Below are 18,946 nucleotides of genomic sequence, written 5' to 3'. Positions count from 1 at the left end.
TCAGTTTTATCAAAAACAACCACCTCCTTCATGCTGCTTCGATTTTTTTGCAAAAGAGTGCATTTCTGTAATTTTAATGGAAATCGTCTAAAAATGTACGAACAACCTCCGCAAAATTTATGAATAACTTACCTGCTAACCATTGTACGTTAATCTTCTAGCCTTTATGTTTAAGCTATATGCTTTGTATTATGTTCTAGGGATGTATGATTATATCTGGGCTTCTACAGTATGTCGTTCTAGCTGCATTTTTCTGGATGCTTGTAGAAGGGCTTCTCTTGTATCGAATGGTAATACTTGTTTTCGAAACGAAGAAGATGCGATTACCACTTGCTTATGGATTATCATATGGTAAGTATGCTCTTTAAGAAATGAAAGTTGCAACCTAATCCCTAGCTTAATATCTGGAATGCATCTTTCTAATATTTGAATTGCAAGTTTATCAATAAAACGAAACCGGATTTTTGTTGCAATGCGAATTATTTATATGCGCATTCCTGTGATATGTTTGATTTGTACCCAAATGTAATTTTAAACTTACTACCTAATTTTGCAATAATCACAGCTAAAGGAGAGTAATAAATGAACCAAGCAGGAGTTTCGAATAAAAAAGAGTTGTGATACATATACTAAGTAATATGAATAACATAATATGAATAACTTTAACTATAGCTATTATTTATTTGTATGTATTCACGACATGAATGATGTAAATTTAGTGCTAAACATCTCTAAAAAAGATCCTATATAGGCTAAGATTTGGCATTGTGAAACGAAGCGAGTCCTATTCATAGTTTAGATATAAGCTACGCAATCATTTCCCCCTCCCCTCGATATAATTGCATATGTAGCTTCACTAATTGATTTGGTATAGGGCTTAATTTATAAAATTATTAGTGTTGGATTTCTACGGAAGGAGAGGAAAAAATAAATAAATAAAATAACTTCTAAAATAAGAAAGAAGTGTAATTAAAATAATAAAATAACTGATTAAAGAATAAAATAATTTAAATTAAATTTAAATTTAAGTAAAGTGTAGAGATAAATAAAAATTTAATAAATTATTGACTTTATGTTAAACAGTTAAATAATAAAATACCGAACCTCCTCTTATTTAGCACTCCGGCTGGAATCATAATTTCATTCAAGAAATTGCTCAGACGACTTTTGTCTGAAATTAAGCTTTGAATATAAGGTATAATATACTTTTTCAAAGGATGATGGAAATAATGACATTTCCTTTTCCAGCACACGAATGAAAAAAGATAAAAACGACTAAAGAGTCACTAATGAAAATAGAGAAAATATTAGGAAGAGTATGAGAATATGGAAAGATGTTTTAGAGAAGAAAGTATGGCTGCGTAAACAAAGACAAAAAGACTCGAACAATTTCTTACCACATTGCTCTGCCAATATAATTCTAGCTGTCAAACAGAATGCCATAAAGAGAACAATTTCCCTTGAATCTGATCCGAAAGCTCTGTTCATGCTATAGTTTTCATTCTCAGTATTTAGTTACATCACTTAAAAAGTCTGCAGGCGCTTTGCAGTGGGAAGTCTCTAACTTCTGGGCTCACTTTGGAAGTCACTAGCTAGCCATTTTCGAGCAATAATAATAATTTTAAATGGAAAAAAAAATAGAAAAATTAAACTATCTTAGGATCAAGACTCCTGGCGCAGGCGCCAGCAATGGTTTGACTTTTTTTGTTCAACTTGACTCGTGATTTTGATATATATTTGATATATATTTTGATATATACCAGATTCGGCTTCAGGATTTTAGGAATCGTTAGGCGATCCTGTATATAGTAGGCTTCCAGTGGATATTAAACACATTAATAATTCAGAGCGAAATATACCATTCTTTATTCTCACTTGTGATTGCAACTTAATTGACTCTCTCCGAAAATCAGTATCCTAGGGCCTAGGAAATTGCCTTTGTCACTTATGCATTGAAGCCCGACACGTAACTTTCTCCGAATTGGTTCTTTCTAATTTCGATGTAACTTGATATGCGAAGAATACGTATGATTTTAGCCACCCAAATCGATCGGACTGTTTGGCTTTCTTAGCGCATGCTCTAATATTTGTAATTTTCGTACCTTACCTGTTTCCCTCAAAACAAACTCGCAAATTTTCTTATAGTTTATTGATCAAATTAATAATCTACTCCTGATGACAACATCTAATTTTTTACGAAATCGATTGCATAATTTTCGTTAACGATTGCATAATTTCTGTAAACAATTTGCTTTTTCCTTCGAGCGCGCCTTCGTGGTGCACGTCCAGCTAGCAATTGAAAAGTCTAAAGTTCGAAACCCGACGAGAGCATCCTTGACTCTACATGTTTCCTAGAAATGAATAAATCCTAACCGTTCTACAGTGGCGAGTGAACTAAAATAATTCTGCCCTTCCTCACGCGTGTATCTATGGTGTAATTGGAAGCACGTCTGGATAGTAATCGTAAGGTTCGGAGTTAAATTCCGGTGAGAGGCATTGTTGAATCTTCATTTTTCCAGCTTTTCAATATGTATAGATACTTGTTTTTCTCTCAAACGGCATCATCATTTTTCTTTTTGATATAATCTGGTAGCGTATATGCTTTTTATCCTGGCAAAAGACTGCTATTAATTTTCAGTGAACTCGATCCAGCGATTTTTCTTGAGGGTATGATTTCTTCCATCGATTTTGATATAATTTTTGGGTTGGGGCAGGTCAGAAATCCATTCAAATGATTGTGATGTAATTTTGGGAAAGAGAAGCAACGTAACACTTTTTTTTATGTGTTAACTTTAATATAGTGAAGTCTTTCATAATGACCACATCCCTTGGAAACTAACTTTGACCTGCTCCGAATCTGTAAAGAAACAACATCGGTACTGAACATAACCTAAGACGACCATCGCGATAGAAAACCAAAATCATCTGCAACCTACGTAGTATTAATCTTAAATCTTAAATCTGTAGCTTTAATTTTCAAAGCCAGTCAACTTTCTTTGAAATGGCCAAGATGATTATTATAAATTCACTGGAGACTCCAATTTAACACAGTTCAAAATGTCATTAATAACATTTTTGAAATGTGAATTAAAAGACGCACATAGAATACCGCATTATAACATAAACTAGAACGGTGCAGAATTGTGCGGTAAAATCAAGGAGGTTAGAAGAAGCTTAGTTGGATAAAATATGGTTCCTACGGTAAAAAATGGATAAAAATGGGTGTCACTATCCGCTTCCTGTAATTGGAGTAAAATTACAATTATATTCCAGCTTCTTCTCTATGCCGCGATTATCGAATGTTTTAGCCGATGTATTCTGGCTCTTACAAATAAACGCCATAAAGGCGCATCACATTGAATTAAACATACTACTTACGAAAAATTATTTCTGCAAGCTGACAGGTGCCAAATTTATTAAAAATTCATGTTTCATCCGGCATCGTCATTTTTAATCGTTTTAATCGGTACTAATGTTTTGAAGAGGTAGAGATATAAGGAGCAAGAGGTAAAGCTATAGGAAAAATAATGCGAATTTTCATAGAAAAGACGACCGATTTTTTTACAAGAGACATACAAAAGACAAGAGATAACAGAATTTAACATCTGTTATATCATTAGCTCAATTCCAGATTTTTTGCATTTCACCTTTCATTGCGCATTTTATGGAATTTGCTCATAGAAACAGTTCAGAAAAAGATGCGAGAAAGAATGTGGTGTCAAATACTTTACCTAGCAATTTCCTTTTTATCATGCTAAGGAATGCTGATACCTTTTACTTTTGCGGGCTCCAAAATGCTAATTAGCATATAAACCGCTGTGAGCACACAATACCGAGAGCTGATAAGATCTAATCTACACTCATGTCCATAAATTAAGGATAATGCAAAATCAGGCAAAGGAAGAGCTAGAAGCAAAACAAATTTGACTTCTTTGTAAAGCTTATTTATTAAACAAAAGGTAAAGAGCAAAAAAAGGTGCTATATGTTTGATATTATTAAAAAAAATTAGCGAATTTTTCTCCCTGGAGCAAATTACAAAAAAAAAAAAAAAAAAAAAACTATTTACAAAAAAACAATATTACATGGTATGATTCTTAATACATTGTATGTCTCCCAGACGATGCAATACAGTCCGTACAACGCCTAGGCATGCTGAGTATCAAATTATCGATCTGATCGTGGGGTATATTACACCATTATTAATTCAGAAGTCAAACAACAAAAATCAGCGTTATTTACAAAATTTTCACAGGTCTAGTCTCGATGGTTTTACCCAACCACCATCCTCAGCTACAAAAACGCAAAGGAACAAGATAGGAAATAATGATTAGATAAGATAAGAACGCCTGGACAAGAATAAGCAAGTGGCGCCATATCTTGGTGAAACTAGAACTAAAATATAATTTCTGTTAAAGGCCGAAGGCAAAGTTGGATTGGAATTAGGATCGTTAACTAGAACAGAAAGATTTTTATGAATGTGAAATGCCTCTAGAAAATCCAGTTCTCCAATGGAAGATGTTTTTGAATAATTTTGGCAGCAGAAAAATTGAAAGTGTGATTTTCGGACCAACAATATTGAGCAACAGAAGCTTCTGTGTTTCCTATTTTCTAACATATGCCTCATGTTCCTTGACGCGAAATTTTAAGGCTCTCTTAGTTTGGCCAATGTAAATTAAACCACACTGGCAAGGAATCCTATAAATACCCCAGGAATTCATATCCGGAATGGGGTCCTTGGGTATGGAACTCGGAATTTTATTGATGGGAGAATAAACAATCCGAAAGTTAAATTTCTGCAAAATATGTGCAACTTTATAGCTAAATGATGGAAAGAAGGGAATGACAACAGAATTTTTATAATCTCCTAAAACAAGAGTGTGCCTTTTAGTGTGTTGTGATGAGAATTTTTAACTGCTTGATTAATAATGTTGGGTGAAAAGCCCCTATCAATAGCTATTGCTTTCAAATAATTTAGTTCTTCATAAAGGGCTAGTTTGGAGGAGCAAACTTGAAGAGCACGGAAAACATAGGAATAAAATGAAGCTAACTTTTGTTTAGTCGGATGACATGATTTAAAGTGTGGTGGAAGGCAAACCGATGAAGGTTTACGGTAAACCGTAGTGCTGAAGTTGGATGTATTACGTGTGACCAGAATGTCGAGAAACGGAAGAGAATTGCAAGTCTCAAGTTCAAAAGTGAACTGAATAGCAGGATCAATAGAATTCATTGTTGAAAGAACTTTATTTAAATCATCTTTATTACCTTCAAACAGAGTAAAAGTATCGTCTACGTAGCGGAACCATGCCGGGAAGTTTAAAGTTTCAAACAATTTTGATTCATAATAATGCATGTAGATATCAGCCAGGATGGGACTGAGGGGGCTTCCCATGGCTAATCCCTCAGTTTGCTTGTAATATTTATTTCGGAAAACAAAATGTGTTTGTTTCAAACAGAGTTGAGTGAGAGAAATTAGCTCATCAATTTTGATACAAGAGAAATGAAATTCGCGAAGTCTGGTTTCTAGACATCTTAATGCACCTTCCACTGGGACATTAGTGAATAATGATTTTACATCAAAAGAAACCATGAGTAAATTACGAGGAGAAATGTTTTTAACCTTTTTTACAAACTCTATTGAATTTTTTATGGTGTAAATGTTATTGTCTAATAGAGTGGAAAATCTAGAAACTAAATATTTAGCTAATGGATACCAGGCAGTACCTAAATTTGATACAATAGGGCGGAAAGGAATACCACTTTTATGAATTTTGGGAAGAGCATATAATCTGGCACAATTCGCAACAGATGGGATAAGCGAATGTTTTAAGTTGCTTGAAATGATTTGCGAAGATTTGATCGCAGTTTTTATTTTGGATAAGTCTGAAGGTGAATGATCTTTAGGGATCGGATTATATGGTCCTTCGTTTAAGAGTTTAGTGACACCATCGATGTAAGTGTTCTTATCCATGACGACTATCTGGCCACATTTGTCGGCCTTTGATATGACAATATCCGGGTTAGAATGAATCTCGCGCATTGTAGCTCTTTCTCTCGCAGTTAGATCTGGTTTCAAATGTTTATTATTGAATTTCACATTATGAGCGATAAGATGCCTAATCATTTCTTTCTGTGAATCTGAAACTTTACTGAACTTGAAAGCTTTTTCGATAGGAGCCAAAATCTTTGGAATCGAGGGTTTACAGGTTTGTGAGAAGTTAAAATTATATTTTAGAATTCTCTCTTGTTCTTCTGAAAGACTAACATTAGAAATATTAACTATTGGCTTGATGTTTACAATGGGAAGATTTTTTGAACTACTTGAACTGGAAGACTGTAAAAGAAGTTTTTCGAATTTAACTGCAAGGGTGTTTTTATGACGGTTAACTGCATTCTCCGTTCTAGACCAAGACTTTTGTTCAAAGGCAGTGAATTTTGGATATGTTTTAGCGAGTTCCAGATGAAGCTTATAGAGTTCATGTTCAATTTTGGACAATTGTTGACGTGTATCCCTTATCACGGACCGAAGTAAGGCAAGTTTGCAATTTAACAGAATTCTTGAAACGCGACTCGAAGGTTTTTGATTACATTTGATTTGAATAAAATTGGGGATCAATTTTTTACATTTACATTTAAGTAAAAAGTCAAGATGATTCAGGAATTTTTGCCGTTTCAGGCGTAATTTAGTGAAACGATTAACGGATGAAGGCATGATAAACAATGCAGAAAATCAAACTAAATTAACTGAGCAATAATAAAGTACACACAAAATAGCAGAAAAATCCCTCACTGAAATGAATATAAAACAAAATGTTTCTAAGCAAAATGCATGAAATCAGACAAGCAAAGCACAATATCCAAATGTACAAAACATAAACATAACTTGAAAATTGTAAAAATGTACTCACCGAAACTCCTACAATCACAAAATGGCGGCCACACCACGTGCAAAAAAGAAAGCAAAATGTAAACCTGTTTGGGGCTTCTATAATTAAGACACAATAACACGCCGAATAAATACTAATTCAGAAGTCAAACAACAAAAATCAGCGTTAATTCACAAAATTTTCACAGGACTAGTTTCGATGGTTTTACCGAACCATCATCTTCAGCTTTAAAACCGCAAATGAACAAGATAGGAAATAATGTTTAGATAAGATAAGAAAGCCTGGACAAGAATAAGCAAGTGGCGCCATCTGTTGGCGAAACCAGAACTAAAATATAATTTCTGTTAAAGGCCGAAGGCAAAGTTGGATTGGAATTAGGATCGTTAACTAGAACAGAAAGATTTTTATGAATGTGAAATGCCTCTAGAAAATCCAGTTCTCCAATGGAAGATGTTTTTGAATAATTTTGGCAGCAGAAAAATTGAAAGTGTGATTTTCGGACCAACAATATTGAGCAACAGAAGCTTCTGTGTTTCCTATTTTCTAACATATGCCTCATGTTCCTTGACGCGAAATTTTAAGGCTCTCTTAGTTTGGCCAATGTAAATTAAACCACACTGGCAAGGAATCCTATAAATACCCCAGGAATTCATATCCGGAATGGGGTCCTTGGGTATGGAACTCGGAATTTTATTGATGGGAGAATAAACAATCCGAAAGTTAAATTTCTGCAAAATATGTGCAACTTTATAGCTAAATGATGGAAAGAAGGGAATGACAACAGAATTTTTATAATCTCCTAAAACAAGAGTGTGCCTTTTAGTGTGTTGTGATGAGAATTTTTAACTGCTTGATTAATAATGTTGGGTGAAAAGCCCCTATCAATAGCTATTGCTTTCAAATAATTTAGTTCTTCATAAAGGGCTAGTTTGGAGGAGCAAACTTGAAGAGCACGGAAAACATAGGAATAAAATGAAGCTAACTTTTGTTTAGTCGGATGACATGATTTAAAGTGTGGTGGAAGGCAAACCGATGAAGGTTTACGGTAAACCGTAGTGCTGAAGTTGGATGTATTACGTGTGACCAGAATGTCGAGAAACGGAAGAGAATTGCAAGTCTCAAGTTCAAAAGTGAACTGAATAGCAGGATCAATAGAATTCATTGTTGAAAGAACTTTATTTAAATCATCTTTATTACCTTCAAACAGAGTAAAAGTATCGTCTACGTAGCGGAACCATGCCGGGAAGTTTAAAGTTTCAAACAATTTTGATTCATAATAATGCATGTAGATATCAGCCAGGATGGGACTGAGGGGGCTTCCCATGGCTAATCCCTCAGTTTGCTTGTAATATTTATTTCGGAAAACAAAATGTGTTTGTTTCAAACAGAGTTGAGTGAGAGAAATTAGCTCATCAATTTTGATACAAGAGAAATGAAATTCGCGAAGTCTGGTTTCTAGACATCTTAATGCACCTTCCACTGGGACATTAGTGAATAATGATTTTACATCAAAAGAAACCATGAGTAAATTACGAGGAGAAATGTTTTTAACCTTTTTTACAAACTCTATTGAATTTTTTATGGTGTAAATGTTATTGTCTAATAGAGTGGAAAATCTAGAAACTAAATATTTAGCTAATGGATACCAGGCAGTACCTAAATTTGATACAATAGGGCGGAAAGGAATACCCCTTTTATGAATTTTGGGAAGAGCATATAATCTGGCACAATGCGCAACAGATGGGATAAGCGAATGTTTTAAGTTGCTTGAAATGATTTGCGAAGATTTGCAGTTTTTATTTTTGACAAGTCCGAAGGTGAAGGATCTTTAGGGATCGGATTGTATGGTCCTTCGTTTAAGAGTTTAGTGACACCATCGATGTAAGTGTTCTTATCCATGACGACTATCTGGCCCCCTTTGTCGGCCTTTGAAATGATAATATCCGGGTTAGAATGAATTTCGCGCATTGTAGCTCTTTCTCTCGCAGTTAGATTTGGTTTCAAAGGTTTATTATTGAATTTCACATTATGAGCGATAAGATGCCTAATCATTTCTTTTTGTGAATCTGAAACTTTACTGAACTTGAAGACTAACCTTAGAAATATTAACTATTGGTTTGATGTTTACAATGGGAAGATTTTTTGAACTACTTGAACTGGAAGACTGTAAAAGGAGTTTGTCGAATTCAACTGCAAGGGTGTTTTTATGACGGTTAACTGCATTCTCCGTTCTCGACCAAGACTTTTGTTCAAGGGCAGTGAATTTAGGATATGATTTAGCGAGTTCCAGATGAAGCTTATAGAGTTCATGTTCAATTTTGGACAATTGTTGACGTGTATCCCTTATGATGGACCGAAGTAAGGCAAGCTTGCAGTTTAACAGAATTCTTGAAACGCGACTCGAAGGTTTTTGATTAGATTTGATTTGAATAAAATTGGGGATCAAATTTTTTACATTTACATTTAAGTAAAAAGTCAAGATGATTCAGGAATTTTTGCCGTTTCAGGCGTAATTTAGGGAAACGATTAACGGATGAAGGCATGATAAATAAAGCAGAAAATCAAACTAAGTTAACTAAGCAATAATAAAGCACACAAAAAACAGCAGAAAAATCCATCACTGAAATGAATAGAAAACAAAACGTTTGTAAGCAAAATGCATAAAATCGGACAAGCAAAGCACAATACTCAAATACACAAAACATAAAAAGAACTTGAAAATTGCAAAAACGTACTTACCGAAACCCATGCAATCACAAAATGGCGGCCACACAACGTGCAAAAAAGAAAGCAAAAAATAAGCCTGTTTGGAGTTTCTATAATTAAGACACAATAACACGCCGAAAAAATATTAATTCAGGAGTCAAACAACAAAAATCAGCGTTATTTACAAAATTTTCACAGGACTAGTTTCGATGGTTTTACCGAACCACCATCCTCAGCTGCACTATAGCAAATGAACAAGATAGGAAATAATGATTAGATAAGATAAGAAAGCCTGGACAAGAATAAGCAAGTGGCGCCATCTGTTGGCGAAACCAGAACTAAAACATAATTTCTCTAAAAGCCGAAGGCAAATTTGGATTGGAATTAGGATCGTTAACTAGAACAAAAAGATTTTTATGAATGTGAAATGCCTCTAGAAAATCCAGTTCTCCAATGGAAGATGTTTTTTGAATAATTTTGGCAGCAGAAAAATTGAAAGTGTGATTTTCGGACCAACAATGTTGAGCAACAGAAGACTTCTGTGTTTCCTTTTTTCTAACCTATGCCTCATGCTCCTTGACGCGAAATTTTAAGGCTCTCTTAGTTTGGCCAATGTAAATTAAGCCACACTGGCAAGGAATCCTATAAATACCCCAGGAATTCATATCCGGATTGGGGTCCTTGAGTATGGAACTCGGAATTTTATTGATGGGAGAATAAACAATCCGAAAGTTAAATTTCTGCAAAATATGTGCAACTTTATAGCAAAATGATGGAAAGAAGGGAATGACAACAGAATTTTTATAATCTCCTAAAACAAGAGTGTGCCTTTTAGTGGGTTGAGATGAGAATTTTTTAACTGCTTGATTAATAATGTTGGGTGAAAAGCCCCTGTCAATAGCTATTGCTTTTAAATAATTTAGTTCTTCATCAAGGGCTAGTTTGGAGGAGCAAACTTGAAGAGCACGGAAAACATAGGAATAAAATGAAGCTAGCTTTTGTTTAGTCGGATGACATGATTTAAAGTGTGAAACCACTCAAAAAGCAATGCTCTCCGAAGTTCCGGTAGACATGTAGGAGGAGGTTGACAGGCTGCAACTCGTCGGCCAAGCATGTCCCACACGTGCTCTACTAGATTCAAGTCCGGTGTGAATGCTGGCCGTCCATACGGGTGATATCCTCCGACGGAAGGCATTCGCTTACGATGTTTGCACGGTGAGGCCGGGCGTTGTCATCCATAAACACAAATTGTGCGCCCATGCCGCCCCGAAACAAACGTACATGTTGTTCCAGAATGACGTCCTGCTAGATTTGGCTTGTCATGGTTCCAATTTGAACATGCAGGTCAGTTCTGAACCCAGAATAATTCCACCCCAAACGAGCACTCCTGCGCCACCATAACGGTGTCGTTCAATGATGTTTTCTTGGTGGTAACGGGTACCTGGAGCTCTCCATATGAAAGTCCGGCGAGAATCAGACTGCAAGCTAAACTTGGACTCGTCGGAAAACATCACACAAGCCCACTGTTGCGGTGTCCATAATGCATGCTCTCTACTCCAGGCGACAGTGAGTTGCAGTAAGTGGAACGTATCTGACAGGTCTACGAGCATATAGACCAATCTGCCCTAAGCGTCTGTACACGGTTTTCCTTGAAATTGTCGTACCAGTGGCTGAAGAGAGCTGACGAGACAGGTCTGAGACTGCGTTCCGCCTGTTTCTTTTGGCAGTAGCTGCGAAATACTGGTTCTCATTCGGCGTTGTAACTCTGGGGCGACCTGTGCTGTAACGTCTACTCACATTACCATCATCTTGGAATTGTTGCCAAAGCCTGGAGATGACACTCTGGACAATTCCGAGTTCCTCTGATACTTCCAGTTGGGTTCGCCCACATTCCAGACGGCCGATAATTCTACCACGTAAAACATCATCCAAATGCGTCCTTTGTGTCATAACTATTCGGTTATTGCACTGAAATGCTTATAAGGCGCTTGCGAATTATTTTACTTCTTTGCCTGTATTCCTTATATATTACTCTCTTACACTCTCGTCATTGTGACGTACCATCGGTGTCATCTGGTTACTTCCTAAAATTTGCATATGGTTCTTGAAGATGTGTGTAGTGATTTTACAGGTGCTATATTTATTTTAGAGTTCGATTTCCGCGTGACTCCGAATTATCCTTAATTTATGGACATGAGTGTAAATCTCCTGATCTTTCATCAATGTATTTTTATGCTTTTGGACTCTTAAAAAGCAGGTTATACAAACATCGACCTACAACCTCCTTAGACTTTTGTAAAGCTATTCGAAAGCAATGGGATAAAATACCTCTGCCGATTGTAGAAAAGGCTTTACTATCTTGGAAATTACGGTGTATAAAGATAGTGAAGAATAAAGGTTATCAAACAGAACATTTAAAACCTTAAAATTTTAGGTAAAGTACACTCTTTTGCAAAAAAATCGAAGTACCAAGAAGGACTTTTGCGTTCGCGATGAAATTTGGTATACAAAAACATCATGATCGAAATGGTCAAAGTTTCAAGGCAAATGAACAGGAATTGCTTCAGCAGGCATCTGTGTCCCAGACATTAAAACCATCAAAGTACGTTGGAAACGTACAGTGGCATGGTTAGGCTGAAGCTAGGGAAGGGGACATCTGTTCCTGGGCGCAGGGCAGCAAAATTTTTAGAATTTTGAAAGGACACGGGCGGTAGAATTTCGCAGTGTTTGCACCAGGCGGCAAAGAGTCTATCACCGGCCCTTTCTAAGTGGGTGTAACCCTTTACGTCTTCCCCGCACAAGAGGGAACTGCGAAGTTCACAATTCTTTTTTGTGTTTCGATTCTCAGTTTGGCTTCGGAGAAAATCATTCAGGCGTTTAAGTAGCACGAATTCGTATTCCAGTTTTACAGAGAAGCATTAATGAAAACTTCTGCATTGTTATCAATCTGTTTGTTCACTACTTAATCACATCATAACCGCAGAAATAAATATCTGCCCTGGATATTTATTTTCCTGCGAAAATTTAATACTTTACTTCACTGTGACTAGTGTCATATGCCAATGAGCCTATTAATCTGTAAAATCTTTCCTATCCGCTTTCTGCTTTAGTGTTGCATTCATGTGTTATAAAAATACCAAAAAAAAAATTATAAAACTAAAAAAAATACAAAACAAAAAAAAAAAATTTTTTTTTAAATTCCAAAAAAAAATCATAACTTTATTTTTTCCTATACCTAAACTTTCTCGATCTAATATGGCTCCCTCTGTTCATCATGATAACTATTTATGCATTTTTTCCTATTTCTGCTCACTACTTAGATATTTTTCTTATGCGGAGTTACATGGTGTTGAACATTTTCCATTTTCTGCTGTTATACTGGACTTAGCCTGCGTGGATTGCAGGCTTTTTGCCAGTTATCGTTTAATATGGGTTCCTGGAAGTACAAAAAACAGAACAAAGGTGTCGCAGAGACAAAGATGTGAAAATAAGGGAAAGTTTGGCATTTTGCCACTAAAGAGTGTAACATCGTGGGATGGTGTAAAATACAAATCAGATACAAATATGCAAAAAAGTTGAATTGATGAAAGTCAAAAATAAAATATAGTTGTTCAGATAGAAGTTCCATAATTGAATCTTGGTTAAATATTTACAAATATGCAATATTAGCGTAAAAAGTCAAAAGTGGAGCCAAGTCATGTGATGGCTAGGGGTTCACGCCATTGGCTGGTGCGGAAAACTTGTGAGAAAACTTGTTTTTTAAAAATATTTGTCATTCAAATAATGAAAACACATTTTTCTCTGAAGGGCATGGTTTTGAACCCTAGGCTCTCGGTAATTTATAATCATTGGCATCGGCAGTGAGGCTTGGAACTATTGGACTGCGCATGAGTGGGCTGCAGGAAGCTCTCGGGAAGGAGTCCGTGACACTTACTTAACCAAAGAAAGTCTACACCAAGGATGACAAACTCGCGGCCCTCGGGCCGCATGCGGCCCACAACAAATATTTTTGCGGCCCGGCCAATATATCGGCAAATAATAATATATAATAATAAAATAACATATCGATAAAGAAAAAAATGAAATGTTTACTGCTAAGTAATTAACGATAATTTATTTAGTGTTGTTAGATTACTCACAGCGAACTGACACACACACTACTTAAATTACAAAGGCGTGTGGGTAGCTTGCGTTCAGCTACCTTCGGCTTTTGGGGGACACGTGCACTCAGAACTTGTACGCATCCCCCGATAGCCGAATGTGGCCGAACTCATGGTCTCAGTTTTCCAATCATAGTTTTGTACGATATATTGGTGCATGCATGTGCGATATATTGGTACGATATATTGGTTCTGCATGCACTTTGCTTTATTATTAATTATTACTTAATTCATTATTGTTACGGATTTCATAGTTATTTATTTAGTTAGGTTTTTTTATTTAGAATTGTAATTAGATATGCTTCATGTTGCCTTAGCAACGCAGACGATTTTTGAAAAGACAGCTGCGTTGGAAGGTTAAAAATAGAACAGCGCGTACATTTAATACCTAATAAATAAATATCTCGTAATTGCTGTTGCCATCCACAAAAATCCAGATATTTATAGATGTTTCCAGTATATTCGAGAAATTAATTATAAAGCTTATAAAAGCCGAGAACAAACGACTCATCTCAGTAGTAGCTGTAGTTCTAGCGAACTGTTTGTTTACTTAATGCTGTGATTGATTTGTAGCGATTTCGCTGTGAGATAGAATTAGTTTCTCTGTTTTGAATTGATTTTTGCTAAACGTTTGACATTTTGTGATATTGTTAGAATATTTTTGAAAAAATATTTCAGCATTTGATTTATCTCTTGTGGAAAGAATAAATTTTTGTTAACTTTTTAACGTTAACCGTGTTTATTCCAGCCCTTTGTATTCAGTATGTCTATATCAAAACCAAGTGGTAGTAAAATTAAACGAAAAATCGCTGACGAACATAGAATATTCCAAGTAAAATGGGAATTAGAATATTTTTGCTGTGAAATAAAAGATAAAATAATCTGCTTGATATGTAATAATACTATTAATGTACCAAAGTTATATAATATTAAACGTCATTACGAACAACACAAATCGAAATATAACAATTACGAAGGATTAATGAGAGAAGAAAAGTTGAAAGAGCTCAAGTTAGGAGTGAAAAAGCAACAGTCCATGTTTAGTAAAGTATTGCAAGAAAGTGAAGCGGCGGTACATACAAGCTACGTCTTGTCCAAGTTGATAGCTAAACATTCGAAGCCTTTTACTGACGGTGATTTCATCAAGGAATGCCTAATGAAAGCTGGAGAAATTGTTTGTCCTGGAAATGTGAAGGCTTTTCAATCAATTTCATTGTCTCGAAATGCAGTTGCGGAAAGAGTTACTGATTTAGCCGCGAATTTAAGAGATCAGATCAAAGTAAAATCATCCAGTTTCGAAAGTTTCTCCATTGCCTGTGACGAGAGCACGGACATTAGTGGCAAAGCTCAATTAGCAGTGTTTCTTCGTTCTTGTGACAAGAATTTTAACATTTTTGAGGAATTACTGGAACTAATACCGATGCTTGGTACTACCACAGGAGAAGATATATTTACTTGCGTTTTTGGACTTCTGCAGAAACACAATCTACCTTTGGCAAAATTAAATTCTGTAGCTACAGATGGCGCTCCATCAATGACCGGGAAAAACAAGGGCTTCGTAGCATTACTAAGAAAAAAACTTAGTGAAATTCACAGTTCAAACATTCATCATATGCATTGTATTATACATCAAGAAGTTCTATCCACGAAAGTAATAAATATGGAGAATGTTTTGCCATATATAAAAAAAGTTATAAATTTTATAAGATCTCGATGTTTAAATCAGCGTCAATTCACTGCTTTCTTAAGTGAGTTAGATAGTGAATATTCGGGTTTGTCCTACTATACCGAGGTACGTTGGTTATCTTGCTCCAAGATTCTTAAACAATTCTGGGATTTGAAAGAAGATATATGTCAGTTTTTAAAAACGAAAAATCAAGACGTAAGTTTGTTTTACGATCCAATACGGATACAAGATTTATCTTTCTTGGTTGATATAACCAAACACTTAACCGATTTAAATTTATCGTTACAAGGAAAAGATCATATCATTACGAACATGTTTGACATAATTAAAGCATTCAAATGTCAACTAGTTCTTTGGGAAAAACAACTTAAAAATGAAGATTTGACGCACTTCCCGACGTACAGCATAAACAAATCAAGTTTAGATGATACTTGTTCGTATCAAAAATACGCAGAAAAAATTTCAAATTTAACAACTGAATTTGAAACCAGGTTTAATGATTTTAGTTCCCTCGAAGACAATTTTTTTTTTTTTTTTTTTTTTTTTTTTGGTTTTTTTCGATTTTCTCAATAAGTATTGACTCAGTACCCAGCCATATGCAAATGGAGGTGCTCGAGATTCAATGCAACTCAAATTTGAAAGCAAAATTCATTGAATTTAGCGTGCCTGAATTTTACAAATATTTACCAGCCAGGTTTGAAAATACTCGAAAATTCGCATATGAAATTATTTCCATGTTTGGTAGCACTTATCGGTGCGAGCAGTTATTTTCAGTCATGAAAGGTAATAAGTCTCCTATTTGAAACCGTATTAATGATGCTCACCTTGGGTCAGCGTTGAAAGTTATCACTGCAAACAAAATTTCTCCCGAAATAGGAAAGATAATAGCAGAGAAGAGATGTCAAGTATCAGGACGTTATTATTGTATTATTCGAAATAAATCTATGTTTCTATGAATATTGATTTTTTTTTTTTTTTTTTTTTTTTTTTCCGGCCCGCCTAAAGTTAAACCTTGTTTGTTTGGCCCAAGTGTACCTATGAGTTTGACATCCCTGGTCTATACAATACATATTCTTTGATTTAGCCGACAACCACTTAGCTTTCCCGCAACCTAAGAAGTGGTCTTTATGCAAAGTTATCATTCTGTTCCCTGTAGGATCACATCTCCAGCAGAATTTAATTCAGCCTTGAATATTTTCTCATATTAACTTTATTATTTGCACTCCCACTGTATGCCACATGCCAATGAGCCTATTAATCGTAAAATCTTTCCTCTCCGCTTTATGCTTTTGTGTTGTATCGCGTTTATATAAAAAATTATAAAATACCAAAAAAATTATAAAAAAATCAGTCAAAAAATTATTAAAAATCTAAAAACTTAAAAAAAAAAATATGTATTCTTAAGTTTTATAAATTCTCGCTATCCCTAAACTTTCTTGAGCCATGTGGCTCCATCTATTGAGCATCAAGTTTACTACTTATGCAATTTTCCTATTTTTGCTCGCTTTTATGTAGTGATGAGTCGGTACTACCGAACCGGGTATTTTGTAACGGGTACTGAAAATCGGTACATCCAAGTACCCGTTACTTCAGTACCGAAATCGGTACTTTTCGGTATTCGTTACTTCTGTACCGAAACGAGTACTTTTCGGTATTCGTTACTTCTGTACCGAAACGGATACTTTTCGATATTCGTTACTTCTGTACCGAAACGGGTGCTTTTCGGTATTCGTTACTTTGTAACGAAAATATGCGTCTCTTCTCGGTATTTCGGTATTCGTTACTGGAGGATCGATGAAAGTTCAGCTCACTTCGGTTTTGGTACGAGGACAATAGTATCTGGTTGTATTTGCGAAATGGTGATATGCGCTCCTTGTGTCCATGAATGGTCTGCTCCTCAGACACTTTCGTAGTTGACATGTTTTCTGATATTCAAAATCTTACTCCGTACAGATAAAATCAAACACGTGGTGACGTGGCAGAGTTCCTTCAGTGCGCAAAATCGTTAGCTGCGTATTTCGGTACTCCAAATCGTTACTAGGGCACTTCGGTACTCCAAATCATTACTAGGGTACTTCGGAACTCCAAATCGTTACTAAGGTACTCCGGTACAGCAAACTGTTACTAGGCTACTACGGTACAGCAAACCGTTACTCCGGTATTTCGTTACTTCGGTACTCCAAATCGTTACTTGGGTACTCGGTACTTGAAATCGGTTTTCGGTACTTTTCAAAGTAACGGTTACTTGAGTAACGGGTATTTTGTACCGGGTACAAGAATGTACGGAAGTTGCCCATCACTACTTTTATGTAGTTTATGTAATGAGGAGGTACATGGTTTTGCACCACAGACACTCGGCAATTTTTAATCATTGGCATTGGCTTAAAATACTTACTGAGATTAATATTTATAGCACTAAACTGGTGTATAATGTTTAATGTAGAAGTAAAATATTTTTTGAGGTTTTGTTTTATTCAGAATTGAATACATTTCCGCAAAAACTACATTTTTCTCTCTTCATATATCGAAAACGTTGCTGATATGCAACTCTTATTTTCTAACCACGCCTACTAAATGATTTGGACCGTGTTGGGGTTTGCCCCGATGCATTTTGAATATTATTTACCGGAATTGGATGGTGCGTATTTTAGTACACTGTAAAAATATACATAGAATCTCTCTTTTCCGTTTGCCGTTGCCACCGCGTCTAGCTTGCAAAGCTGTAAGCTGTATACAATCTCTCTCTTCCTAATTATTTGTATATACTATTATATATACTATTGTATATACTGCTTTGAAAGTCGCAGTGTATAATTTCAATATAATATGTTAGATTAATGTTTTTCTTATAAAATGCAAGTTTTCTTAATATCTGTTAAAAATTTACAAATTTTCATTTTGTTTTTCATAAATATATATATATATATATATATATATATTTTTTTTTTTTTTTTTTTTTTTTACTCTTTCTCGGTTTTTGTTTAGCTGCATGGTAATGGGAATGTCTTGGTGCCCATTTTTCTGAATATTTAGAGGTATTTCTGTGGTGACCCTTTTCCTTGATTCCCTAAGCACGTGCATATATAGCGTAATGGTTAAGACAGTTTCATGTGCATTTATGTATATTCAGACTAGATGTAACAATTTACCAAGCATAACACATTTTATAAAGTATTATAATAACAATAAAAGCTGGCTCCAGTTTAACATTCAAATGAAATTGCCAGTCACATACGTTTTTTATATCATATTTTTAACTCCACCCAATAGTGATGTCATTTCTTTTCCAATACATTCGTTGAAAGGCGATTTTTTCTAAATCTATGGCCCTCGGACTACAAATGGTCCTTTTAGATTTCCAAGAAAGATTCTCAATAGTAAATTTCAAACTAACGTTGTATGCCACTGTATAGCTGAAAATCTGAGATTCTAGAAACTATAACATGGCAGTCTTAGACTCATTATTGCAGGAAGTAACTTTGTCGGTTCTTGAAAAAAATGCCCGAAG

General features: G+C 35.2%; 1 protein-coding gene across 10 annotated transcripts in view; it reads left to right on the top strand.

Annotated features, from left to right (window-relative positions):
• The window catches only part of LOC118204438 (latrophilin-like protein LAT-2), a 134,149-nt gene that overhangs the window by 66,900 nt on the left and 48,303 nt on the right, over positions 1–18,946 (top strand). For all 10 annotated transcript variants that reach the window (XR_015043578.1, XR_015043581.1, XR_015043580.1 and 7 more), the window contains one exon: positions 201–351. Coding sequence is in view for 6 of the 10 variants with exons in the window: in XM_085825709.1 (XP_085681835.1) it covers positions 201–351 (151 nt within the window). In the remaining 4 variants the exon portion in view is untranslated. The remainder of the gene's footprint in view (positions 1–200; positions 352–18,946) is intronic.

The sequence above is a fragment of the Stegodyphus dumicola genome, chromosome 10 (assembly GCF_044657685.1).
Source record: "Stegodyphus dumicola isolate Sdum_Otavi_A_Nest chromosome 10, ASM4465768v1".
NCBI classification, from domain to species: domain Eukaryota; kingdom Metazoa; phylum Arthropoda; class Arachnida; order Araneae; family Eresidae; genus Stegodyphus; species Stegodyphus dumicola.
Note: the sequence above shows the minus strand (reverse complement) of the source record. Positions and strands in the feature narration are given on the sequence as shown.